This window comes from Lygodium microphyllum, chromosome 13 (assembly GCF_053477565.2).
Source record: "Lygodium microphyllum isolate KBCC chromosome 13, Lygodium_microphyllum_v1.1.10, whole genome shotgun sequence".
Classification (NCBI taxonomy): domain Eukaryota; kingdom Viridiplantae; phylum Streptophyta; class Polypodiopsida; order Schizaeales; family Lygodiaceae; genus Lygodium; species Lygodium microphyllum.
In genome coordinates, this window is record NC_141147.1 from 72,434,584 (window position 1) to 72,461,657 (window position 27,074).

At 39.9% G+C, this 27,074-nt stretch overlaps 1 protein-coding gene across 1 annotated transcript; it reads left to right on the forward strand.

Moving 5' to 3' along the window:
- Positions 1–1,343: 1,343 nt before the first annotated feature.
- Positions 1,344–4,931, forward strand: LOC148026756 (laccase-4-like). The gene is made up of 7 exons (XM_087691250.1): positions 1,344–1,636; positions 1,902–2,056; positions 2,266–2,510; positions 2,629–2,757; positions 3,053–3,269; positions 3,451–4,199; positions 4,493–4,931. The coding sequence occupies exons 1-7, from the start codon at positions 1,418–1,420 to the stop codon at positions 4,621–4,623; spliced, it is 1,845 nt and encodes a 614-aa protein (XP_087547376.1). The 5' UTR covers positions 1,344–1,417; the 3' UTR covers positions 4,624–4,931.
- The last annotated feature ends 22,143 nt before the right edge of the window (positions 4,932–27,074 follow it).

A 27,074-nucleotide genomic window follows, 5' to 3' on the forward strand; every position in this document is an offset into this window, starting at 1 on the left:
ATTTGTAATGTGAGAACATGTTATTTGTAACCTGATAATGGTTGTAAATTGTTGTCAACTCCTAGTCTTGCATCCATGGAAAATCAAAATAGAAAATTTTCAATGAATCACATGTAAAAGAGATTCTTTCTCATCTTATAAAATTTGAAGGTTAATTAGTCTTATCTTTCACCATATTCCCTTTGAAGTCTCCCCATTTTCTTGATGCATCTATTGTCTAAATACGATGTGTATCTTTGTTCAAACTGATTGACTTGCATTTCAATAACCACCAATGCAGATATATAAAAAATCCATTCTTTTGTAACTCTTTGGGATGAAATCTACATTGCTTGATGATGGGTGGAGGATTTCTAGATTTGGTGAGATGCAAACATTGGGGTGGGGCTATCAAGATGGGATTGCACTTCTCCATCTTAAACCTATTCGATAATCCAAAAGGCAGACTTGTTTAGAAATCACGAGTAGCATGTGTGGCCCTTGTATGAGTCCAAAGTCATTCGGACAATTAGTCGAACAAAAGTGATGCCAAGTATTTCCTACTTTGTGAGAGAAAATAAAAGAAAAAGCATGCTACTTAAAGGGTGGACTTTTTCTAGATCTGGTGGGGCTGTTAGGACGGAATGAATGTTCAATTGGTTCCGCTTGATTTACACCTATGACCTGTAAACCGTTTTGTGTGTGTACATGTGCTAGATTAGGACTTTAAGACTAGTGCAAGTTCCAACACTTCGATGTTGGAACCTAATCACGCCCTTGGCAGTTTGCTTCTAAGGATCATTCACATCTTTAGCTCCGAGTTTGTAAGAAGGAACCTAGGAGAATCCAGGTTGTAAGACTCAAACTTTGTGCATTAGTTACAAACTCGTGCTCAACCTTCTTTTTTATGGGAAAAGATTCACATGACATGGAAGCCAACATCCGACTCTCCTATGGGACAGTCTAAAATGTCCACTTACTTTAAGGCAGACATCCTATTAGGCCCCTTTGCAAGAGTGGAGACTTATTTGCACGATCAATCTAACCAATGGCCAAGGCAAGTAGGTCCTTTGTTCATAATAATCATTTTGGGAAGGGAAGGGGAAAAAAGAAACATAAAAATTTGCTTAGAGGGCGGACGGCTTCTAGACTTGGTGGGCCTATTAAGATGGAACTGTTCTCCATCTTTGAGTGAGATTTTGTGAAGGGCAAGAGTTGCAAGCTGGCTTCTTCAAGCAAAAGCGATGATCTTGCATATTGGCCCAACAAACAACGACACACGCACACATGCATCCCCCCCACTTATGAGCAGTACTAGTAAGGTTAAGGTCAGGTCAGAATTAAATGATATAATCCACACAGGCGCGTTTTCTGATCAGTAGCACTGTGTCTACACAGCTAGTCGCGCAGGCATAGAGAGAGAGACCCTCTCGGCGCCATGGCCGTCTTTTCTCTATCTCGAAGCATGACCTTCTTATGCCTCTCGTTCTGCTCCTTCTTCTTCGTGTCTGCATGGAACATGGCGGCGGCGGCTAGTGCTCCTCCTCACGATACTAGCCTTGCAGATATTGATCTCCATCACCACCCCCACCCCCACCCCCACCCCCGTGTAGGTCATCGACCACCAGCTCCTCTCACTCGCCGCTTTGCGTTCCATGTAAGTCGACGAATTGTGCACAGCCTTCTTCACGAACCCTACTAAGTTTTTATGTTTCCTTCCAGGAAATGGTCCTGTACATTAACGTATTACACTTATGCTTAGCTAGCTTTTGCTCTTTCCCCATTGAAAAACATATAAAAAATAATAGAGTTCATCAACCATCGGCACCACAACATCTCATGAGACGCAAGATACCGCCCCTTCGATCTCGTTAATGTTGTGGATCTGACATTGCTTATATACGAATGTTTTCCCAAATCAGGTCAAGTACACCAATGTTACCCGCCTTTGCCACACAAAGCGCATCGTGACCATCAACGACCAATTCCCTGGCCCAACCCTATATGCTCGTGAGGGGGATCGGTTGCTCATCAAAGTCAGCAACGAGTTGCCCGATAAGAACATAACTATCCATTGGTAAGGCCTTGTCACTAATTCCTGATTAACAGCAAAGGTTTCGGTGGTGGAATCGAATGCGTGATTTCAAAGGAACAAGGGCATTAGTAAATCGAACCTATGGGAATGAATTAGCACGATAGACCGCCGTAGTACATGCACGCCTCCTCTCTTATCGCTTTATCCATGTCCATAATTACTTCCCCTTGTGCCTTGACATATTCTTCAAGGCACGGAGTTAGACAACTACGCACCGGTTGGTTCGATGGACCGGCTTACATTACCCAATGTCCAATCCAGCCCGGCCACAACTACCTCTATAACTTTACGTTGCTCGGCCAAAGGGGGACCCTTTTCTGGCATGCCCACATATCTTGGATGCGCGCCACCGTCCACGGGGCTCTTGTCATCCTCCCCGAACTCCACGCACCTTATCCCTTCCCGACTCCCACCAAGGAAATACCTTTGGTTCTTGGTAAGTTTGAAAGAAATTCTATTTGCGTAGTTACAGATTCAAATTGCCTTCAAACTAAGCTTCAATCATTCTAGTACATATAGCCATTTAATATTCATTCAAATTAATGCCATGTTAGGTGAATGGTGGAACTCGGATACGGAACTGGTGATCAAGCAAGCGTTGCAATCAGGAGCTGGCCCCAACGTTTCTGATGCTTACACCATCAACGGCGAGCCTGGAGCTCTATACAATTGCTCCTCTAAAGGTAAGAAGGTGCACACAATTCAAGACATCGCCGACTTCTCACCACAAAACACGAGGAAAGATCATGAGGTGTGGACTAGGATCGTTTGACCTTTGCATTTGAAACTAACTATAGGCTCCTAAACCTGAAATATGTGTATATATGAAGGTCTCCCTGTTTTTCAAACCGGATCTTGTTACATTTTACAAAACACTTTGAACTTTGGCTATAGTGACATTATGTCTAAAACTTGAGTTCAGGGCACCATACACATATGCTTCCATCTTCTACTAACATCTTCAATGCATTATTTTAGGCATGTTTAAGCTCCACGTTGAGAGGAATAAGACCTATCTTTTGAGAATCGTGAATGCCGGGCTAAACCAGGAGCTTTTCCTCAGCATTGCAAACCACACACTGTTAGTGGTGGAGGTCGATGCATCGTATACAAAACCCCTTTCCACGAATGTCATTCGGATTGCTCCTGGCCAAACAACCAATGCCTTACTCAGCACCACCCAACAAGACGGCAGGTAATCTCGGGTGATAAGGTTCCATAATTGGCACATAATCGTAGTTCTATATACATTAAGAAAATCGAAAGAGAAAAATGCAATATTGACTGTTTGAACTCCATTTAAATTGCTAGTTACACAAGTATTGATTTTATGTGCTTATGCTCACCCATAAAGAAATGTTTCCGATGTCTATCAGGTACTTCATTGCAGCAAGGGCCTATGACTCAGCAGGCCCCACAGTTCCTTTTGACAATAGTACCGTGACTGGAGTTTTGGAATATAAGGGGTTTTTCTCAGGATCCAATACTAGCATGCAACAACAACCACTAATGCCAACCCTTCCACCTTACAATGACACCATCATAGCTAACAATTTTAGTAGTAGCCTTCGAAGCCTCAACTCACACAAATACCCAGCCAAAGCGCCCCAAACTGTGGACCGCCACTTATTCTTCACGGTTGGACTAGCAAGAAAACCATGCCCACATAATAAGCAATGTCAAGGTCCATCCGGTGGCAAGTTCTCAGCAGCCGTAAACAACATCTCATTTAACCTTCCCAATACTGCTCTACTTCAAACCTACTTCTTAAGGAAGAACCTTAATGGCATCTTCACCACTGACTTTCCAGACAATCCTACTATACAATTCAACTTTACCGGGACTCAACCTAGGAATCTAGCCCCTTTGAGAGGGACGAGAGTTAGCCGCCTTTCTTTCAACTCTAGTGTGCAACTTGTTTTGCAAGGTACCAACATCCTTGGGACGGAGAGTCACCCCATCCATCTCCATGGTTTCAATTTCTTCATCGTGGGTAAGGGCATAGGCAACTACAATGGCACATTAGATCCCCAAAATTTCAACTTGGTGGACCCTCCAGAGCGCAACACAGTCAATGTTCCAAAGGGAGGATGGGTAGCAATACGCTTCCTAGCCGATAATCCAGGTAAATATTTATTATTTTAGTATAGTTAAAAGGGGTAAAGAGAAAATAGAACCGATCCTATAGCTAAAATTGGAGATGCACAAAACTCATGAGAACAAGTGGAAATGTAAAAAAACCTTCACATGTTTTTCAAAGCACTTTAAACTTATCAATATATTGTTGCTAATAGCAAGACATACATATTCATGGATTGTAAAAAGTCAATATGCATTCATATACATTATCTAATTTTATGAAGTTGGTAAATTTTGAAAAAACAAAGAACTCTAATACATTCATGTTATGAGGATCAGGTATATGGTTCATGCATTGCCATTTGGAGGTGCACACAAGCTGGGGTTTAGAAACAGCATTCCTAGTCAACAATGGTGTTGGTCCTAAGCAAACTCTTGAACCCCCACCACTTGATCTACCTTCTTGCTAAACAGTTCATGAATAAATCTCCACCAAGATTAAAAGCCATTCTTTTGCTAACATGATGTAAAGAGAAGGTGCGGTGTGCACACTTACCATGGCCACTTGAATTTTGGCTTTCGCAAGCTCCACAAAATTTTTTGGTTATACACGAATAATCTCATTTGTAACTAAAGGGACACAAGAACCTTATGTTGTTTTCATCTAGTCTCACATAGTGAGGATTTTTCCACTTGAAGACAATTTGTAAGGAGGCTCATTCGTGATCCTCATTGGACATAATGGCAACAATCGTATCTACATGAGATTATTTGGGTTGATATTTCTCTTTGTGGGATGTTTTTCTATCCTTAGAAATGTCGATTTAAGGCCAATTGGTATAGAGATTGAAGAGATAGAGTCAATGAGCTTTGAGGTCAATTTATAATAGCGATCGGATGGTGCCTCTCATGGTTCCCTGTTCGTGTATCATCACAGAACCTTTTTAAGGTCTTAATTAGAAAATTATCTTTCACAATGATATGTGATTAATGGTTGCATGCTAAAGTAGATAACTACCATACTAGTAGTTTGGAAGGACTTTACTAAGCTACGCACTCAAACTAACATATAATGTCGCAATTGACTCTAAACTTTAGGCTTAAGGTCTTCTTATATTGGGTTTTGTGGGATATAATACATGTTTTATTGTTTCCACAGTTAGTTTCTTATTTGAAAAAAGCTAACTTGTGGATTCACAAGACACAAGCATTATGATATGAACTTTTTTTACATATATACTTTGGAGCACATGTCATTTTGAGAACATTTCCATGATTGCACTTGAAACCAAAAAACATTTGAGCCTTGACCTTACTTTTTGATAAAGCTTAGATTATGTGGCAATGAAATCTTTTTAAATGTTATGACAACTCATCACTCTCATCTTTATTGCTTATTATTTATTATGATACAATAATAAAGGGAATGTAGGTCACATTGTGACTGCTGGAAGTTTCCACACACCAAACTTGCTCTCTTGTTCAAACCTCCATAGCTCTTGCACTTGCTTCCACTTATGCTCTTCTCTCTCACTCCTACTCACCCTTTCATGGTGGCTGCAAGAGAACTTAGCTCATGCAGGTTGTTCCTTCTTTCTCCTTTTCCAATAGCTTTATGAATACCGTCGAGGATTTTCGCATTTGTGTTGGTGAACCTCACTTGATGGCCAAGATGAGTTATGAAAGTTACTGATAATACGTTTGTCTTAACGTAAGGAATATACAACATATATGAAAACTGCTTGACTTCACCATTTGCCATGGCCACTTATCTTTGTTATGGCCTTATTCTTCCTCTATTTATTTATTTGGATGCAGCATTGATATTACAACGTAGCTAATAGCCTACTCTCTTCATAGGAAAACTATCTTTTGCCAACCACCAATGGCGATCTCCCTTAAATCTCATCAGTCCAATGTCTAAAGAGATATGCTAGCAAAAGTATACCTTTTTGAAAGAATAAGATCTAGCTTGCTTTATGCCTCTTTAAGTGAAATGAAATATGTGGTATGAAATTCATTTTACGAAGAGACTAGAAGGGTTCAATTTCAATTCCTAAATATGTACACTTCCAATGTTCTATAAATGCTTTGATATTTTCTATTTCTGGTAGCAAGCTTGTGGTAAATAGTATGGGGCTTAAGAGGTCCTTCCTCTAGCATTGCATCACCAATGCTTTAAATATCAACTAAGAACTCAAGTTCCTAAAGGGTTTTAGTTGAAGATAGATAAGGAAGAAAACCCCAAACTTCATTAATCTAACACTCTTCAAACTTGTTATTAGAATGAGATAAAGTGACACTAAAAGAGATGAAGGGAATACCGATGAAAACTAGGATACAAGTATGTATAAATTTGTCTTGGAAGATCAAGACTTGCCATCAGAATTTACATTAGTAAAAGCTTCGGTCACTTCACATCACTAAAAGTAACAAAATACTTCCCACCCCTTAACAAATTGCATGGCATGGGACCACATACATCCAAATGAACAATAGCCAATGGCTTACCCATGCATGCCATACCAGACTTTTTATGTGTATTTTGTGTCTATTTGCCATATAAAGGATGATCAAAAGACTCAAAGTACTTATAGTCAAGGGACTGAAGATATTGCAAATAAGTAAGCATTTTCATTTATTTCAAGGACATGTGCCCAAGGCGACGATGCCACAGAGATATAAATTCATACTAGCCAAAATATGGTCAATTGATGCAGATACAAGCAAGGGGTAGAGAGTATTGGACTTAGTACCACATACAATTACAAGATTCCCACGGTAATCTTCCATGAGGAATCATCAAAAGAAACTACGTAACCTGCATCATCCAAAGTGCCAGCATAGAAATAAGGCTCTTTGTGAGAGGTGATACATGATGTACATCATAAAGAGTAAATATGCAACTTGAATCAAACTACAGTTTTACATCACTAATACCAACTATCTCCAATGCCAAGTTATCATCTAAAAGAACAAATCTAGTCATGCTATGATAGGAGTGAAACCACTCTCTATGAGGGGTCACATGAAAGGAAGCACCCTAAATCTATGAACCAACACTGAGTATACCTTGATAAAGCATGAATTAGCTATGAAGTATCAAGAGAAGAAGCTACAAGTATGAAATCATCATTAGAATCAGTCTGCACAACATTAATCTCTTTAATCTTAACTCTTGATTTGCTAGGGACAATGCTGCAATTATCATTGTTGTCCTATAATTTACCACTGCTCTTTTCCTTGCGCTTATCCTCATGCATCTTATGGCACTATGGCCAAATATTCCCTACTTTCCCATAGTAATGACAAGTCAACGAGGACTTACGGTGTCGTGCTGCTGCGCATCCGAGTCGTTTACACCTCCATTTCTTTTGTTGTGCATTTGTGTTATTTTTTGCGTGTGATTCATTGTGTGTGAGATGCATTATGATAATCTGCATCCAATGTATATATTCCGTTAGTGTGTGTGTATGATTTTGTTTGGATGCATGATGTGTGTGTATTAGAAAATTATGAAAAACTGATGCCAAAGGACATTATCAAGCTGATAATTTCAATGATGATCTCTAAGAAAAGTGCAGGGAATTATGGAATCAAAGGAAGGTTTGTGGAAGCAATTATCTAAGTTCAAAAGTTCCCATGACATAGAGTTGAAGGAAGTCTCTCAAAAGCTGCTTAAGCGAGCAAAGCACTAGTGAAGCACCGAGGGAGTATTTTTCCATCCAATTTTCAAGGCCGAAGTCGAAGTTTATGCGCAGATTACTCATTGTAAAGCTGACTGTCAAAGGGGCAATGCGTGACTTCAAACATAAACCTCAAAGTCAAAATCAATGTTGGTGCTTAGATCTTGTAAGGGTGTACAGAAATTATCTTGTCAAAGAGGAGGTCTTTTTTTATTCCTGCTCAACTAAAAGAGGAGAAGGGGAGACTAATTTGGTTTCAAAAACCGTTTTTGGAGGGAAAAAGCATCTTTTGGTAAAAAAAGAAGGGATTTTTCAAGCGCTTTGGGGGAGAAGAGGAATCGGGATTCGGGGAGGATTGACATGATCTAGTACCTTGCTTCCCCTCTTACTCTGTAACTCTGCATCTTGCAGTGGAAGGTCTTCTTAAGTGTGAAAAGTGGTCGCAAGGAGACAGTGAAGGAAATGAGCCAGCATGGTGGCTGAGAAGATTTATTGGAAGAACAGAGAAACCGGAATTGTCAAGTTATCAGGATAGTGAGGATTTTTAGTTCTAGTTTAGCAGCTGATTCACAGATCGTGTCAGATTATGTTCGATATTTTTTACATCAGCATACGATGCAGCTAGGAAGACCTACGACTGTGAAGATAGCTGCAAATCTAGTTCGTGAATTATCATATAACAACAAGTCTTTGTTGGAAGCGTAGCCTGGGCTGTTGGCGACTTGGAGTGCTGTTCACGGAAGGGAGGAAGTTGACAGTTATGGTGTCCTGAATGTTATCTATTTGAAGAGTTCCTGCGCTACGCAGAGGATGCATATTAAAGCAGAGCGAGCCACTGAATTGCCCTTCTTTCCCTGTGGCATGAACTTGTAAGCTGCTACTAATAGCATTTTCAATATCGAGGGAGGCCATCGCGCCATCGTCTTCAACCGCTTCGTGGGAATCAAAGAGCATGACCTTAAAACTCATACCCAATTATGGATGGCATAGCAGTGCTAAAAGTGGATCTCGCTAGCTGACATGACTGCTGGACTGCAGAATCTCTCAAGAGAGATCGTCGATACCAAGGAACAACACGGTACATAGTCTGATAAAACAAGCAACCATTGAAAGGATAAAGGTCCAGATGAGGAGGATTTTCTGCAAGATTTTCTGCAACAAGAGTGTATCAAGCAGCTATTGAAATCCGAAATGTATTTATTTGTTGAGCAACAGTAGATGTGAATGCCATCATCAGGCAGTGCAAATTCTGTGTCTTCCTTACAAGGGAGAATGGATTCAAGGGATTCCAAATTGCTATGGCATCTACAGCTTCCTGGACACTTAGTTTCATCATAGTCAGCTACAGTTACAAAGTCATTAAGTGGATCCTCCCATGATTACTCTGCAAAGCTCCAATGTATTCCTTTAGCTGCATCAGATCTAAAAAATCAGTCTCCTACCAGAACTCATCTCTTTCCCTCAGAAGCAAGAAGTGAATAGTCTTGTTACTATCTAAAAAGAATAGAAAGTTTTTATAAAACTTCTAAGATGATGAAGTCTTCTTATGGCACTACTTTTGTGATGATTCAATTCAGCTGATGACCCTGATTGATTCTTCCAACCTTTCAGTACCTGTTTAAAAACAAGGCTGCACTGCTTTAAGACCCCATATATTACATGTTTTTTGTATTAGAAAGAAACCTCTGAGAGCATCTGAAATCAGAGGTGTTGGACAACAGATGGATCTCTACACTAAGGGACATGTTTGACTGGATTACTAGATAATGTCCATTCTTCTGTTCAATGTAACTGTCACCAGAATTTCCTGATCATGAACTTCTTGTAACACTCTTGACAAGAAATATAGTGTACTTTGGCATCAACAATTCAATTTTCTTCTTGTTAGTCTTTTTCATTGCTGTATCTTGAACCCCGTGTTCTGCAGCCCTTGCATGAACTCTACGACATTTCTGGTGAACCTGACGTGAAAGTGCTGTGTCACTTTTCAGCAAGATGGGAGACTCGCAAGAAGAGATGACAGATGATAATGTCATGAAGAACCTGTTTCAGTCATTTACCACTTATATGTAGCAGCAAGCTCACGCAAAACGTGATATGATGCCATGGATGCCTTGAAAGCTGTCCAACAGGAGATGAAGTAGTTTAGTGGCCAACAAGTGTCAACTTACTTGCATTTGTATGAAGAAAAGATGAAATTTTTTGGGGTTTCTCAAGATGTTTAGAGCCGCTACTTTTTGCGGATCGTGGTGCGTGCTCTTGAAGTCCGAATTTCAGAAATTCAAGAAACACATGCAGGTTGGGTAGAGTTTAAGAAGGCATTAAAAGATGAATATTTCCTGGAGGATACAGGTCTTATGAATCGCAGGAATTTCTTAGCATGGGTTTCTATGCCTAATAAGGGATTTTCTGTTATCGCTCTTCTACGAGAGTTTGAGAGCCGCTATGATTAGTTGGATGGAACTGAGCAGCAAGCTTTGGAGATGCAGAAAGTGGAGTTATTTTTACAAGCTGCTGATGCTGATTTACAGGAAAAGTTGGATGATCTTTTGGAAGATCAAGCTACTATCCAGGTTTAAAGACCGAGTGGAGACATGTCATTGATGCTGTGAATGCTCTTGTTAAGAAGCAGCGCAGGAGAGTACGATTGCATCGTAATACAGGATCAATTTCTGAAAAATCCTTGGAGACTTCTTCTTCTACCCCTGCTGCAACTTCTTTGCCTAAGCCTACTCCTCCTGTTGTGAATCCACCAGTTCCTGCTGCTCGAGTTCCCTTATCTGTAGATGATGTTATTAAAGGCTTGGCAGATTTGACGATAGAAGCAGTCAAAGCTGAAGTTGGTAAGTTAAAAGAGCAACTTATGTCAGTACTTGCTGTAGCACCTGCTCCAACAACTGCTTTTTCAGCTGGTCAAAGAAAAGGGAGACGATGTATTTGGTGCGATAGTACAGAGCACCAACACTGCAGAGATTGTGATGCTTTTCAGGAAGCGCGTAAGAAGAATGTAGTGTTCTGGGGACAAGATGGGAAGATATGGCTGACAGAGACTAGCGCTCCTCTTGACACGAACTTTGGTAAGGGAGGCATGAAGAAGCTTGTTGATGATATGGCTGCGCGATCAGCTTATGTGAGTGTTAGAGGAGATGCTTCAGCTCTTATGGAGTCCAGCTTGAGCAGAAATCTGATGGAGACTCTGCTTTATGGTCCTCTGCCTTGGAGATAGCGAGAAGAGGGAAAGTTCAGGCATCTACTATGACTTGTGTGGGCTCCAGCATCCAAGGAGAAACGGGATGGGATTCTCTTGTTGACAGGTATTCTATTTTTGCTTATATGGCTAAAACATAGGGTTTAGATGCCATGGTTGAGGAAAAGAGAAGAAGAGATGAGGAGGGTCCCAGCACCTCCAAAAAGACTAGAGGGGGTGACTTTGTTTCACCACCTGTTACAGCTCCACCTATGTCAAGTTCTCCAGCTCAATCAGGTCCTGAACAACCTATGGGAGACAAGTAGATGAGAGAGAAGATGCAACCAAGAAAAGAACCAGGATTTAAGCTCTTGTCAGACCTTGATATGCAGACGGATATGAGTAAGATTTTTCATGAAAGAATTTTGAATAGTGAAGTCACTTTTACTGTTGGATAAGCTCTTGGGATTGCTAGAAGAGAAATACAGGATCAGATGCAGGATCTTTTGCGGAGGAAACGACATGCGATGGAAGGACCTGCTTTACAAGGATTGTGGCATGGAGCTCTTGGGAAAGAGCATGATGATGCAGTGATGGTTGAGAATGCTTCTGTTACTCCGCAATTGGAGAAAATAGTTCAGCTTATGCAGTATGAAGATGATGATACCCCTATTCTCATTCCTCGCAGCCATTTTTCACGAAGTCATTGGGCTAGAGCAACCTCTGAGACGGTGGTAAGGATTGGAGAGAAACAAATTCCTTTGGTCGCTTTAGTCGATCATGGTTCCGAGATTAATCTTATTGCTCGAGGTGTTTATGAGAGTGGCAAGTGGCCTATGGATGCAAAGCATGGCTGGCGCATGAGAGTCGCCAATAATACTTCTGGTGATATGTATGCTGCTTGTCCGAGTATCAGAATTTCTATTGGTAATGTTGAAGAGGATTATCATTGCTTTGTTCAGGATTCTTGCTCTTATCCGATTATTCTTGGACAACCTTTCATTACAGAAGCAAGAATGGAAACGAAAGTGATGGATGATGGGTCAGCTTATGCGCAAATACGCAGTAAAGATGGTATGCGAGCTGTTCAGTTTATGACTGTTGGGGTAAATCATCTGAGGAAAAGGGACTCCTGGCGTGAGGCACCACTACCTGCGAAGGAGTTGGATTTTCATTAGGTACCGCTGTCTTGCGAGACGCCAGTGGTATGGAGCGGAGAAAAGAGGAGATTTCGCCTCCTGGCAGCCAGTCTTTCTCCAATAATTTTGTTGGTTTTTCTTCAGATAGTTCAGTGAGTTATCAGAAAATTTCACATTTTCCTAGAGCTGCCAGGCAGTACATTGGTCGTAAGGAGAAAGAGTTGAAGAATGCAGGTATTTTGCAAGCAGAAGAGCATGTAGATGGATTGTATGAAGGGATGTCTTATGTAGATACATTGTTTGAGATGGGAGCAATGCTGAAAACTGATGTATGTAAGGGTTCAAAGATCATACCTGTGCAAACCTTGGATATGTTTCAGGAAATTTCTGATTTTATGCTGAAAACAGAGTTAGAGGCTGAGAAAACTCAGCAAACTGAATTTATGGCTGATCTTGATCAGCTAACAGAGTTGCAGAGGGCTGAAATCATTCAGCCAACAGAGTTAAATGCTGGAAAAATTCAGCATATGGAGTATGAGGCTGCACCCATGCAGTCCATAGAGCCGAGGGCTGAATCCATTCAGCCAACAGAGTTGAATGCTGAAAAATTTCAGCATATAGAGTTTCAGGATGCACCCATGCAGTCCATAGAGCAAAGGGCTGAAATTTTTCAGCCAACAGAGTTGAGAGTTGCTGAAAATTTGCAGAAATTGCAGCAAAGAAAAGAGTGCTTGAATGATGCCAAGATTGACACAAAATATAAAGCAGTTGATAAGAAGGTTAAGCCGGTTGCAGGGCCGCTTCCTCCTGATAGTGATGAGCAGATTGAAAAAGCTATGAAGCAGCCTATGTTGAGAGATCCTGCAAATATTGGACATAAATTTACAGTTGAAACTCTTGCAGAATTGAAGATTGGAAATGATGATTTCTTGCTTCCAGTGGAAAAAGAATGTTTTAGAGAGATGCTTGGACGTCATGGTAAGGCATTTGCTTTCTTTCCACATGAAATTGGCTGCATTAGTCCCGAATTGGTTGCACCTATGGTCATCTTCACTGTTCCTCATATACCATGGAATATACGTCCTATACCTGTGCCTAAAGCACACTTGCCAAAGCTGATAGAGTTACTGAATGAGAAGATTAAGATGGGGATTTTGGAACCCTCTTCTGCACCCTATTCTAACAGGTGGTTTACTGTACCAAAGAAGAATGGTACTTTGAGATTTATTCAGGATATGCAGCCCGTGAACAAAGTGACAATTAGGAATGTGGAAACAGGTCCAGTTGTGGATGAATTTGCTGAGGCTTTTGCGGGACGAGCCATCTATTCTCTAGGTGACTTGTATTCAGGTTATGATTAGTTTCAGCTTGCCTTGGAAAGCAGGGATATTACTACTATGCGGACACCTATTGGTCTTGTGAGGATGTGTAACTTGCCTCAAGGTGCCACAAATTCAGTTGCTCATATGATGAATGCTATGCATAGAGTTCTACGAGACTATATTCCACAGTATACCATGCCTTTCCTAGATGATGTGCCTATTAAGGGTTGTGCAGAAGAAGAAAAGAATGAAAGTCTTGATTTGCGTGGATGTAGACAGTTTGTGGCTGACCACTTGGTTGCTTGTGAGCAAATATTAACACGATTGGAGGAGGTAAACTTGACTCTTTCAGGGCTGAAATCTGTCTTTGGTGTTAATGAAGTCATCATAGTTGGGCATATGGTTGGATATTATGGCAAGAAGCCTTCACCTGCAAAGGTGGATGCCATAAGCAGGATTGCAGAGTATTGCTCGACTACTTCAGAGGTGCGGAGATTTGTGGGAGCTTGTGTATTTTACATGATTTGGATTCCTCATTTTGCTCATATAGCAGATGTTCTCTATCAGCTGCTTCGAAAGGGGCAGAAATTTCATTGGGATGAGAAGCATTCGAAATCCATGCGTAAACTCAAGAAGCTGTTACAGTCAGCTCCTACTCTTCGCAAGGCGGATTATCAGTGTGGACGGCCGATCATGTTGATAGTTGATACTAGCCCTATTGGCATAGGTTGGGCAGTGGGACAAGATGATGCTGATGGAAATAGATATGCAATCCGCTTTGGAGCTAAAGTTCTTAATGAGCGACATAGGAGATATCCACAGATCAAAAGAGAGTTGTGGGGAGTAGTTACTGCACTGAAGTGTGATAAAGGGTATTTCATTGGAGCTTCAGTTGTTGTGGAAATAGATTGTTTGCCTTTGCTTGGCATGATTACTAGTTGCCCGACTCCAGATATAGCGATGCTTCGGTGGATTGCCTATATCAAATCATTGAATCCAGAATTTCGACACATAGCAGGGAAAGATAATCCAGTTGCTGACATGCTATCTAGAGCGAGATATGAGGATGAGGAGTCAATGCTTGCAGAAGATGATGAGACAGAGTTTGCAGCTTCTGTCCTTGTACATGATTGTCATGTATCTACTTTTGAAGCCTTTATTGAAGAACTTTATATTGACGAGTGGCTGCAAATTGGACAGTATCTAAGTTCATTGACTCGAAGAGCTGATTGGACAGATGATGAATTCAAGAAAATCAGAAGGAAGGCTTATGGGTATTTCTTGAAAGATGGTTTTCTTTGGAAGCATCCAAAGAAGAGAGGCGGCTTGCCCTTGAGAGTAGTTTGTGATGTAGCGATGCAGATACAGATTATGTGAGAGTTTCATGAGAGCTCATGGGCTGGACATAGAGGTGTGTGGGCTACCTATGAGAAAATCAAAGAAAGATACTGGTGGAAAGGGATGTATAAAGATGTTTCTCACTTTGTGGAGACTTGCAGGGACTGCCAGCTTTACTCTTTAGTGCGACATCATGATGAGTTGCATCTGACTTATCCACTATGTATGCATTATAAGTGGGTGGTAGACTTGGTTACTTTGCCAGTGGGACTTTGGCAGATGAGATATCTTGTCTTGGCTAGGGAGGATCTTACAAACTATGTTGAAGGCAGATCTTTGCGGACAAAGACTACCACTACAGTATGTAAATTCTTGTTGGAAGAAATATTTTGCAGGTATGGATGTATAGGCAAGATCACAGCTGATCGTGGAGAGCTAGATGCAGATGAAGCTAGAGAATTTTTCTCATGGCTTGGGATTAAATTGGCTCTTACTACTGCCTATAATCCAGAGGGAAATGGCAAGAGTGAAAGAGGACATCCGCCGATAGTTAAAGCATTGGCAAAAGCTTGTAGAGGTCGGATTGGGGATTGGCCAAGATTACTACCTTTTGCGTTGTGGGCTGATCGCTTTACACATAGTGTGACTACTGGATACATGCCTGCAGAGTTGATGTATGGGCAAAAACCTGTCATGCCTACAGAAATTTGTGCTCTCACTTGGAGTGTTCTTCCGTGGCATGAGAATTTATCAAGGGAGGAGCTTCTAGCTCTTCGCATTCGTCAACTAGAGAGAAGAACAGAAGATGTGCAGCTAGCATTTGATCGTTTGAAGGCAGCCCGACTCACAAAAAAGGACAGGTTTGATTTAAGGCATTGCTTGAGGCCTAGAGCCATAAAAGAAGGAGATTGGGTTCTAGTCTACGACAGTAGTCTAGAGAATCAGCATAGTAGCATGAGAAAAATGGTTCAAAGATGGTTTGGACCGTATGAGGTGAAACAGGTTTTTGATAGTGGTACCTATGAGTTGGTTGAATTAGATGGAACATTATTGAGGGTACCCATTGCTGGAAAACGAGTCAAGATTTTCAAGAGAAGAGAAGATGAAGAATATGCACTTGAAGCGTTGACAGAAAAAGAGTAGGTAGAAGAAAGTCAAGCAGAAGAAGCAGAGAATATGGATGATGAAGCTGATGGAGAAACAGGTTTACTAGAAATAGAAGAAGGACTCGACCTGTTTGTGGATTTGAATGATCCTGGATAGTTGGCTTATCCGGAGGATGCGCAGGTTTAGAGGGGGTGGATGTCGTGCTGCTGCGCATCCAAGTCGTATACACCTCCATTTCTTTTGTTGTGCATTTGTGTTATTTTCTGCATGTGATTCATTGTGTGTGAGATGCATTATGATAATCCACATCCAATGTATATATTCCGTTAGTGTGTGTGTATGATTTTGTTTGGATGCATGATGTGTGTGTATTAGAAAAATATGAAAAACTGATGCCAAAGGACATTATCAAGCTGATAATTTCAATGATGATCTCTAAGAAAAGTGCAGGGAATTATGGAATCAAAGGAAGGTTTGTGGAAGCAATTATCTAAGTTCAAAAGTTCCCATGACATAGAGATAATGTCCATTCTTCTGTTCAATGTAACTGTCACCAGAATTTCCTGATCATGAACTTCTTGTAACACTCTTGACAAGAAATATAGTGTAATTTGGCATCAACAATTCAATTTTCTTCTTGTTAGTCTTTTCCATTGCTGTATCTTGAACCCCGTGTTCTGTAGCCCTTGTGTGAACTCTACGACAACGGCCATGGAACTTACCCGCCATTACCACTCCTACCATTATTGCCTCAAAGTATCAAAGCATAAGAGGTACAAGAAGCATCGACATTCTTTTTATTAATCTCTTTAGTCAAGAGTGCACCCTCGACATCCTACAATTGTAATCGATTAGTAGGTATGTTGGCACACATAGTAGTATGAAAGGTATCCCATGATTTAGGTAGTGTAACTAAGAGGAATAAGGGAAGAAGAGTGTCCTTGGATTTAATCCCTTGCAAGTGTTTGCTCATTTTTTATTCTACTTTTGTTCTAGTGGGAGCCGTTGCTCAACACTTGGATGTTACATTAGGAAAAGAGGTTAACAAAAAGAATGTTGATGCTCTCAATACTTCACAACTAACTGATGCTTTGATCGGGTATACTCAGTGTTGGCTCATAGATTTAGGGGCTTCCTTTCATGTGACCCCTCATAGAGAGTGGTTTTACTTCTATCGCAATATGACTAGATCTGTCTCTTTGGATAATGGCTTGGCATTGGAGATAGTTGGTATTGGTGATGTCCAACTGCAATTTGATTCAAGTTGCATATTTACTCTTTATGATGTATGTCATATACTGGCTCTTAGAAAGAGTCTTATCTCTATTGGAACTTTGGATGATGTAGGTCACACAGCTTCTTTTAGTGATTCCTCATGGAAGATTACCCATGGGAATCTTGTCATTATGTACATAGTGCTAAGTCTAATACTCTCTACCCCTTACTTGTATATGGGTCAATTGATCATATTTTGGCAGTGGTGGATGAAAATCCACATGTATCTTTGTAGCATCATCACCTTGGGCACATATCCTTGAAAGGAATGAAAATACTTGCTTATTTGTAGTATCTTTCATCCCTTGACTATAAGTGCTTTGAGTCTTATAAGCATTGTTTATATGGTAGGAAAAAATGTAATATATATAAAAATTCTAGTGGTATGACATGCATGGGTGAGCCATTGCCTCTTGTTTATTTAGATGTATGTGGTCCCATGTCATGCAAGTCGTTAGGTGGGATGAAGTATTTCATTACTTTCATTGATGACTATATGCATAAGGTTTGGTCATATCCTATCAAGCATAAATAATAAGCCTTGGCTACATTTCAGTGTTGTCTTACTTTGGTTGAGAACCAATCTACGTATAGACTAAAATTCCTAAGGTTAGATAATGGGGGTGATTATGTATCTAAAGTCTTTGAGCAGATTTTTGATGAAAGGGTACCCCCTTCTAGAATGGTATAGCCAAGCACATGAATAAGACAATTCAAGAGCGAGCTCCGAGTATGCTTAGCTGAGTAGGCTTGCCACAATAGTTTTGCGATGAAGTAGTTACTACTGCCCCGTGCACTTGATAAATTAGTCCCCATATACTCCTCTAGACTATTACATTATATAGGATGTATGGTCTAGAAAACCTCCCTCATGTACTCATTTGTATGTCTTTGGTCGTGAGTCATTTGCCATGTATCCAAGGACAAGCACAATAAGCTGGATTCTAAGTCTAGGAAATACATATTTCTTGGTTATGGGGACGCAAGTGAGATGGGCTATCCCCTATGGGATCCATAGGCTTAGAAGGTTATTTATAGCCATGATGTTGTTTTCTATGAGGAGAAAATGAATAAGAAGCCTAAGTATGTCATTGAGGTACATGGGGTGATATTTCAAGAGGAACCTCCTGCTACTATACAACTAGCTATACAACCTATCACGACAACAATTGATGTCCTAATGGCCCAAATCCCTGATGCTCCACAGGATGTACAAGTCCCACAACCGTTTTTGAGGTGGTCTATAAGAGATAGACGACGGCGTGCATGGTGTGAGCCCTCTATGGATTATATTATGGTGAGTCTCTTACTTATGATGAGGCCATGCACGAAGGTAATAGTCACTCTTGGGAGAGGACCATGTAGTTTGAGTATGACTTATTATAGAAAAATCATACATGGGATTTGGTTCCTTTGCCTAGTGGCAAGCACGCTTTGCCATGCAAGTGGGTGTACATTGAAAAGTATCCCTGGGAACCCGAGCCAGGATAAAAGGCCAGATTGTTTGCTAAGGGCTTCAAGCAAGAACATGGTATAAACTTTGATAAAGTATTTTCTCATGTTCTGAAAATGACTATCCTATGCTTGGTACTAGCTTTGTTTGCTCAGCTTGACTTTGATCTTTATCATATGGATGTCAAGACAACTTTTCTTCATGGTGGAAACTTACATGATGAGATTTACATGAAGCAATCTAAGGGCTTTGTAAACCCTGGCAGGGAACACCTAGTGTGTAGATTGCAAAAGAGCCTTTATGGCCTTAATCACGTACCTAGGGAATGGTGTCATAAGTTTGATGTCTTTATGCATTCACAAGGATATTTTCATAGTGATATGGAACCATATTTATATATGAAAAAGGCTCGTGATGGCAACCTTACGATTTTGATCCTCTGAGGATGATGTATTGATTCATGGAAGTGCTTATGATGAGTTGGATGCCTCAAAAGGTTAGCTTAAGAAGAGCTTTGAGATGAAGGACATGGGACAAGCCTCACATATTCTTGGGATGCACATTACACGCAATTGCTTTAAGGAACTCCTCTACTTATCATTGATGCCAGGAGGCATATTTCACGGTGGATTCCGTGCCACGGTGGATTCCGTGAGGTTTTACGGTGGATTCCGTAAACTTTGATGATCGGGGCTCATACACAAAGTGGATTCTTTGTGCGAGAAGTTGATGGGGACGCCTGTCCTTTTCGGGCGTTTCATTAATTTAGTGTGTACATGGGTGATTCCATAGCGGGTGATTTCGCAAAATGCATATTAAATTAATAAATATTTATGAGTTTAGAGTGCACACTCGTAATAAATTAAGGTTAGGATTTATTTCTAACCAGTTGATTTATTTATGTAGCTGAAGACTGCTAGTATTCACTTTTGTCGGTTTAATTGTATTATTTACTAACGATTGTGAATGCTTCACTTGATGTGTAGAGATAGCAGCAGTGGCAGAGGAAAGCATTGGAGGATAGCGAGTATTCGATTTATGGATTATATTTTGATAGGCGCCACGCCTATATTTTGTCATGCCTATTTATTGAGGCATCGATTATTTATTATTATTTTGTATGCGCATGGGTGCACGGTTATGTTATTTCTATTTGGACATTGTATTGGGCGTGCCAGACTGATCTTTGGGCACCATCCATTAGCTTTATTTCTATTTTTGTGTAAAAGCAAACTCAAAAGCTAAAAGCTTGCTATTTTGTAATTTGGGCTATTATTTGAGTATGAAGATGAATAATACATAAAATACATGCTTTGTGGAGCGCTCACACAAGGCATGGGGGGAGATTGCACCCAATTGGTCTCTTGCTCTTGTCGTTCATGCTTTTTATCTTGTAATTTGTGCAAAAAGTAGAGTTCTATTGTTCTTGGGGACCTTCCGGCATTCGCTACGCGAGCGTACAGCATCCGATCTGCGCACCAGTGGTATCAGAGCGAAGCTGAGATCAAGAGCTTCCAATCGCTACCCATCTCGTGCGAAGGCGGAGCTCCTGGAACGATCGGACTCTACGGCCAATCTCGTCGCGAACCGTCGATACAGCCAGACTTCTGGCGATCAAGAACCCCTGTTTCCGTCATTGGATCGCGAAGGACCGGTCTATAGAGGTGGAGGCCCACTCCTACATCTCCCTCTCCAAGACGTTTTTTTTCCACAGACAGTAAGCTCCATAATTTCAAAAGCTTAAAAGCTTTTATGAGTATTAAGCTTAATAATTAAGCCATAAGCCACAAAAAAAAAATCGACGCCTGGTAACTCGATATATCAGCGTGAATTTCGGCGGTGTCAAAAACCCTCCCCCCCCCCCCCCCCCCCATGAATTTACGTTTTTTACAGTAAGCTCTTTGAGCTTACTTACCAAAGCAACAAAGCTACCTAAGCTTTAGTAAGTCAGGTCACACAAACAGATTCAGCAAGTCTCTCAAGCTAAAATCCTACAAGTCACCTAAAGCAGGTCAAGTTCTACAAGTTCTGTAAATCGACTAAGTTCTGCAAGTCTGCAACTCTACAAGTCACATAAGTCTGCAACTCTGCAAGTCAGACTAGTCAACTGGAGTCAGAACTGACTTGTGCTCAAAACTCCTAGAAGAGTTGTTCCTGCGCAGAAACTCCAAACTGCAAAGTTGTTCATTGGAAGGTACTCTACCCATACGCAGGTTTGCTGAAGCATTTTCAGCATACGAAGAAGGATAAAACGCAGATTTTTCGAAGATTGTGAAAGCTATACCCAAAAATACATAAGCCTTGTATTCCCAAACTTGAGCTACGCTCATCCTGCTAACTTGATTTTAAGTGAGAAAGGTCTTTTGAGTTTTGCAGGATGACGGAACTACATATGGATGATCTTATGGCTGAAGGCGACCTATCTGAGCCTACGATGGAGCAAAAGCTGGACTTAATCATGATGCAATCGGAAGAAGAACGAAGAGCTAGGCAAGCATTGCAAGTTCAACTGGCAAATTTACAAAGAGCGTCTACCGACAAAGAAGAATCTCAAGCTGAAGATCTTATCCGACGTACCATCGATGCAACTCTCGAAGCCCAAACCATCCGCAAGGAATCAAAGATAAGTAAAAGAAGTTTCAAATTCCGTACTTTCAATGGCATACGAGAAGGAAAAACTGTTCTAGCATTCATTAGTCAGTTTGACAACTATTTCCATGAGGAAACCTATGCAGAAAAAGATAAAATCGAGTGTGTCACTAATCATTTAGTGGACAGAGCATCTCTTTGGTAGACTGTAGTACGCAAGAGTATAGATTGTCCTGCTACTTGGGAGAATTTCAAGAAGAAGTTCATGCAGAATTTCCTTCCTCCACAATTTCATGAGAAAGCTATTAAGCAATGGGATCTTCTTCAGCAATGGGATCTTCTTCAACAACGGGATCGTGAGCCTATTCCTCAATATACATAGCGTTTTTGGAATGTACTACTCTAGCTACGCATGCTTGAAGATGTACCTGAAGCGACACACAAGCGCAAGTATATGTCTGGACTCCTTGGGCATTACTACACTGAAGTTAACATGTTCAAGCCTACTACTCTTGAAGACGCCATTTCACTAGCTCACGACACTGAAGATAAGCTACAAGGTAGAGACAGACGTCCACAACAATTCCAAGCCAATGGTAATTATGGATCTAAGCAATTCAAATCCAACTTTAGAAGATTTAATCCAGGTCATTTCTCTTCATCATCTTTCCGTAAAAATTGGGCAAAACCACCTGCATTACCATCCAATGTCAATCAAAACCCTAAGCCTATTCCACAGCCAAATCCTAATATCCCTAGACTTCCTGCCATTGCAAACAATGTAACCAAAGCCAAGCCAATAGTATGCTATAAATGCCACCAACCTGGACATCTAGCAGCAAATTGTCATTCAAAGAAGCCACCTGCCCATATCAACTACCTTGGAGCAATGGATGAAGACGAACATGAAGATATGCCTGATTTCAAAGAAGATGAGGACGACACTACTACTACTTCGGATACTTTGCCAGGTATGCCAACTCCACATTCTTTATTGACTATGAAATGTTTGGTGCATGGAAAGGAAAAGATTATCTTGCATGATGACGGTAGCACTCATGATTTTATTTCAGCAAAATTAGTAAAAGAATTGAAATTACAGATTGTACCTATGTATTATCGTATCAAAGCAGCATTCTTAGGCACTAGGTATAATGGTACACAGGAAGTGCATGACTTAGAGATTCAAATTGGTCAATACACTGAAAGAAGAAATTTCCTAGTTGTTCCATTACAGTCGAGTGACATTATTTTAGGTATGCCTTGGCGTCATCAGCATAACCTAGATATAGACTATTCCACGCATTCAATGAATATTAATTTTCAAGGAAAATCTATTACATTATATGGTATGCATGCATCTAATGTTTTTCCACTGCTTTCGCATACTCAAGCTAAACGTGCATTACGCAAGAGTAGTAAATCCTATCTCATTTGGGTGAATGAACTGCAAGTAAAAGATAATCATATGCACCGTAGGCATAAAGAATTTCTTGCACATTTTAAGGACTATCTTGCAGAAGACCTACCACCTGGTTTACCTCCTTCACGTCCAGAAGACCATAAGATAGATTTGATCCCTGGCACACAACCACCTTGCAAAGCACCATATAGGCATAACCAAATAGAACAAAAAGAAATTCAAAGTCAAGTTGAGGAATTACTAAATAGAGGATTGATTAGACCTAGTAGTTCTCCATTTGGTGGACCTGTTCTGTTAGTCAAGAAAAAGAATAATACCTATCGTATGTGCATTGACTATCGAGCTTTAAATAAGATCACTGTAAAGAATAGGTATCCCATTCCTAGAGTTGATGACCTTATGGACAAACTGCAAGGATCTGCTATATTTAGTAAAATAGACCTTAAGTCTGGTTATCATCAAGTGAGACTAGATAAGTCAGACATATTCAAGACTGCATTTAGGACACAGTTTGGTCATTACGAATTTTTAATGATGCCATTTGGATTGACTAATGCACCTGCTACGTTTAGTAGAATGATGAATCGTATATTTTTGAAATATCAGTATTGTGTAATTGTCTTCTTTGATGATATTTTGGTGTTTAGTCAAAATGAGAAAGAACATTATGAGCATTTGTCATTGGTTTTTCAGTTATTAAAAGATAGTCAATTGTATGCAAACCCTGAAAAGAGTGAATTCTTTAAAATAGAAATTGAGTATTTAGGTCATATTGTATCATCTGATGGCATTAAAGTTGATCCTAAGAAAATAGATGCAATATTAAATTGGCCTGTACCTAAAAACATGCATGAGTTACACTCATTCCTTGGTCTTGCTAGTTTCTATAAGAAGTTTGTACGTAGTTTTTCATTACTTGCTTTACCACTGACTAAACTTCTGAAGAAAGGAATTGTCTATCATTGGTTCGAAAATCAACAGAAATCCTTTGACTTATTAAAACATGCATTAACCCATGCCCCTGTCTTACAGTTGCCTGAATTTTAATAGACCATTCTTTCTAGTAGTGACCGATGCTAGTGGATCAAGAATAGGAGTTGTACTTATGCAAGACAACCATCCCATAGCCTATTCTAGTTGTAAGCTGAAACCCTCTGAACTGAAATATTCCACATGTGACAAAGAACTATTAGCAGTTGTACAAGCATTAAGACAATGGAAACACTACTTAATGGGTTCAGAATTTATGATTAAGACCGATCAGCAAAGTATTAGACATTTACTTAGCCAACCCCAAATCTCTGATCGACATATCAAATGGGCATCCTTTATTCAGAGTTTTCATCCTATCATTCAATACCAACATGGAAAAGAAAATGTAGTGGTTGATGCATTAAGTAGAAGACCTGCCATTCATAATATTTCTGTTATATCTTTTGATTCTTTGATTACTATGAAAGATACTTATCATCAGGATATTACTTTTCATACTAATTGGAATAAATTAGTTCAAAATAACTTGATTCCTATTGATTCATTGTCATATAATGATGGATTTATGTTTTATGAAAAGAGATTGTGTGTTACAATTCCATTCCGGTCTTTTGTTTTGAATGAGATTCATTGTCCCCCATATCAAGGTCATAGAGGTATCATATCTACTTTACGTACGTTAACTGAAGATTTTTATTGGCCGCATATGGATATTGATGTATCTAACTTTGTTTCTGAATGTTTGATTTGTCAAAGAGTTAAGAGACATCATGGTAAACAGTATGGATTACTTATGCCTTTGTCTATTCCATCTAAACCTTGGGAACAAATTTCTATGGATTTCATTACTGGTTTACCTAATACTAAATCTAACCATGATATGATTTGGACAGTAGTAGATAGATTTAGTAAACAAGCATATTTCATTCCATGCAAGAAAACTTTAACAGCATCACAGGCAGCACAATTGTTTTTGAAAACTGTTTTTACTAACCATGGATTGCCAAAAGTTATTATTTCGTATCGTGATTCTAGATTTTGTAACAACTTTTGGATTACTCTGTTTGCTAACCTAGGCACCAAGATTGATTTCTCATCTGCATTTCATCCAGAAACTAATGGACAAACAGAAGCCACTAATAGCACTATTTTAGATCTTTTACGTGCATATACTATCTCTAAACCTCAGACATGGGACACACATTTGCATTTATTACAGTTTGCATATAATAATACACCACACACATCTACAAAGAAAACACCATTTGAAGTGATTTATGGATATAGATTATCTACACCTGTTGCATCTTTGTCGAATAGAATTCAAAGTGCTGATGATATTGCTAGTATGCATAATACTATTTTTGATGAGGTTAAAGATATGATTGCTAAAGCCCAGCAATCATATACCAAACAAGCCAATAAGCAAAGACAAGAAATGAATTTCAAAGTTGATGACTATGTTTGGTTGAGAATAGAAAAACGTAGACTACAAAGTGTAGATAGACACCCAGTTGTGAAATTAGCCCCTAGATTCTATGGACCATTTAGGATCATTCATAAAATTAATGACAATGCATTCAAATTAGAATTACCACCTCATTGGAAAATTCACAACACATTTCACATTAGTTTATTAAGACCTTTTAGAGGCCAATTACCTGTACATCCTGTTTATGAAAACCCATCTTTGTTAGAGGAAGAGACTGAAATACTTGAACCCGAAGCTATCATAGACACTGACTTTATGACCACTAGAACTGGCCGAAGATATTCTAGATATCTAGTTAAATTTAAGAACCATCCTGTAGAGGAAGCACAATGGATGTACGCTAGAGACTTAAATGCTTTCCTCACTCTGTTAGCTCCACATTGAGCTAATAGCAATTGAGGTCAATTGCTATCCCATCGTGGGGGTATGATGCCAAGAGGCATATTTCACGGTGGATTCCGTGAGGTTTTACGGTGGATTCCGTAAAATTTGATGACCGGGGCTCATACACAAAGTGGATTCTTTGTGCGAGAAGTTGATGGGGACGCCTGTCCTTTTCGGGTGTTTCATTAATTTAGTGTGTACATGGGTGATTCCATAGCGGGTGATTCCGCAAAATGCATATTAAATTAATAAACATTTATGAGTTTAGAGTGCGCACTCGTAATAAATTAAGGTCAGGATTTATTTCTAATCAGTTGATTTATTTATGTAGCTGAAAACTGCTAGGTATTCACTTTTGTCAGTTTAATTGTATTATTTTACTAACGATTGTGAATGCTTCAGTTGATGTGTAGAGATAGCAGCAGTGGTAGAGGAAAGCATTGGAGGATAGCGAGTATTCGATTTATGGATTATATTTTGATAGGCGCCACGCCTATATTTTGTCATGCATATTTATTGAGGCATCGATTATTTATTATTATTTTGTATGTGCATGGGCGCACGGTTATGTTATTTCTATTTGGACATTGTATTGGGCGTGCTAGACTGTTTGGGCACCGTCCATTAGCTTTATTCCTATTTTTGTGTAAAAGCAAACTCAAAAGCTAAAAGCTTGCTATTTTGTAATTTGGGCTATTATTTGAGCATGAAGATGAATAATACATAAAATACATGCTTTGTGGAGCGCTCACACAAGGCATGGGGGGAGATTGCACCCAATTGGTCTTTACTCTTGTCGTTCATGGTTTTTATCTTGTAATTTGTGCAAAAAGTAGAGTTCTATTGTTCTTGGGGACCTTCCGGCATTCACTACGCGAGCGTACAGCATCCGATTCCGATTTGTGTACCAATCATAGAAGGAGTATATCTAAAAGGTCCTTGAATGGTTTTATTTGCACAATTTTAAGCGTATTGATTGTCCTTTACCTTCGCACACGTGAAGGTTAGTCAGGCCGATTGGATGAGATGGCCAAGATCCCTTATCCATATGCAGTGTGGAAATTTTGATGTATGCCATGATAGCGACTCGTATCCTGACATAGCATTTGTAGTAGGAGTTGTGGCATGCTATATGGCTAAACTTGTCTGATGGCACTGGAATGCCATCAAGGGTATCATAAGAAGTACCTAAAGAGCATAGCAGCTATGCACATTTGTTATGGTGGCCATGATATAAATTTGTGGGATAGTCTAACTCTGATTATGGAGGACGACACGTAAATAGTAAAAAGTCCACTCTGGCAATGTCTTGACCTTTGCTAGAGGTGTTATTTCTTGGATTCTAGGGTGTAGAAATTCACGGCCTTATCTGCTATAGAGTTAGAGAATGTTGTAGCTACTAATGAGGCTTGCAAGGAGGCTCTTTGGTTAGGCCCTGACCTTGGTATTATTGATGTGGTCCCTACACTACATTTAGATTCCATGAGTGCTATCCTGTTGGCCACCGGTCTTCCATGTAATGATGAATCACAT

Bases quoted from the DNA above. Each gene is read 5' to 3' on its own strand.
- LOC148026756 (XM_087691250.1), top strand. From the start codon at position 1,418: ATGGCCGTCTTTTCTCTATCTCGAAGCATGACCTTCTTATGCCTCTCG. The intron at 1,637-1,901 runs GTAAGTCGACGA...TTCCCAAATCAG, and splicing joins CTCGCCGCTTTGCGTTCCAT to GTCAAGTACACCAATGTTAC. The intron at 2,758-3,052 runs GTAAGAAGGTGC...GCATTATTTTAG, and splicing joins ATACAATTGCTCCTCTAAAG to GCATGTTTAAGCTCCACGTT.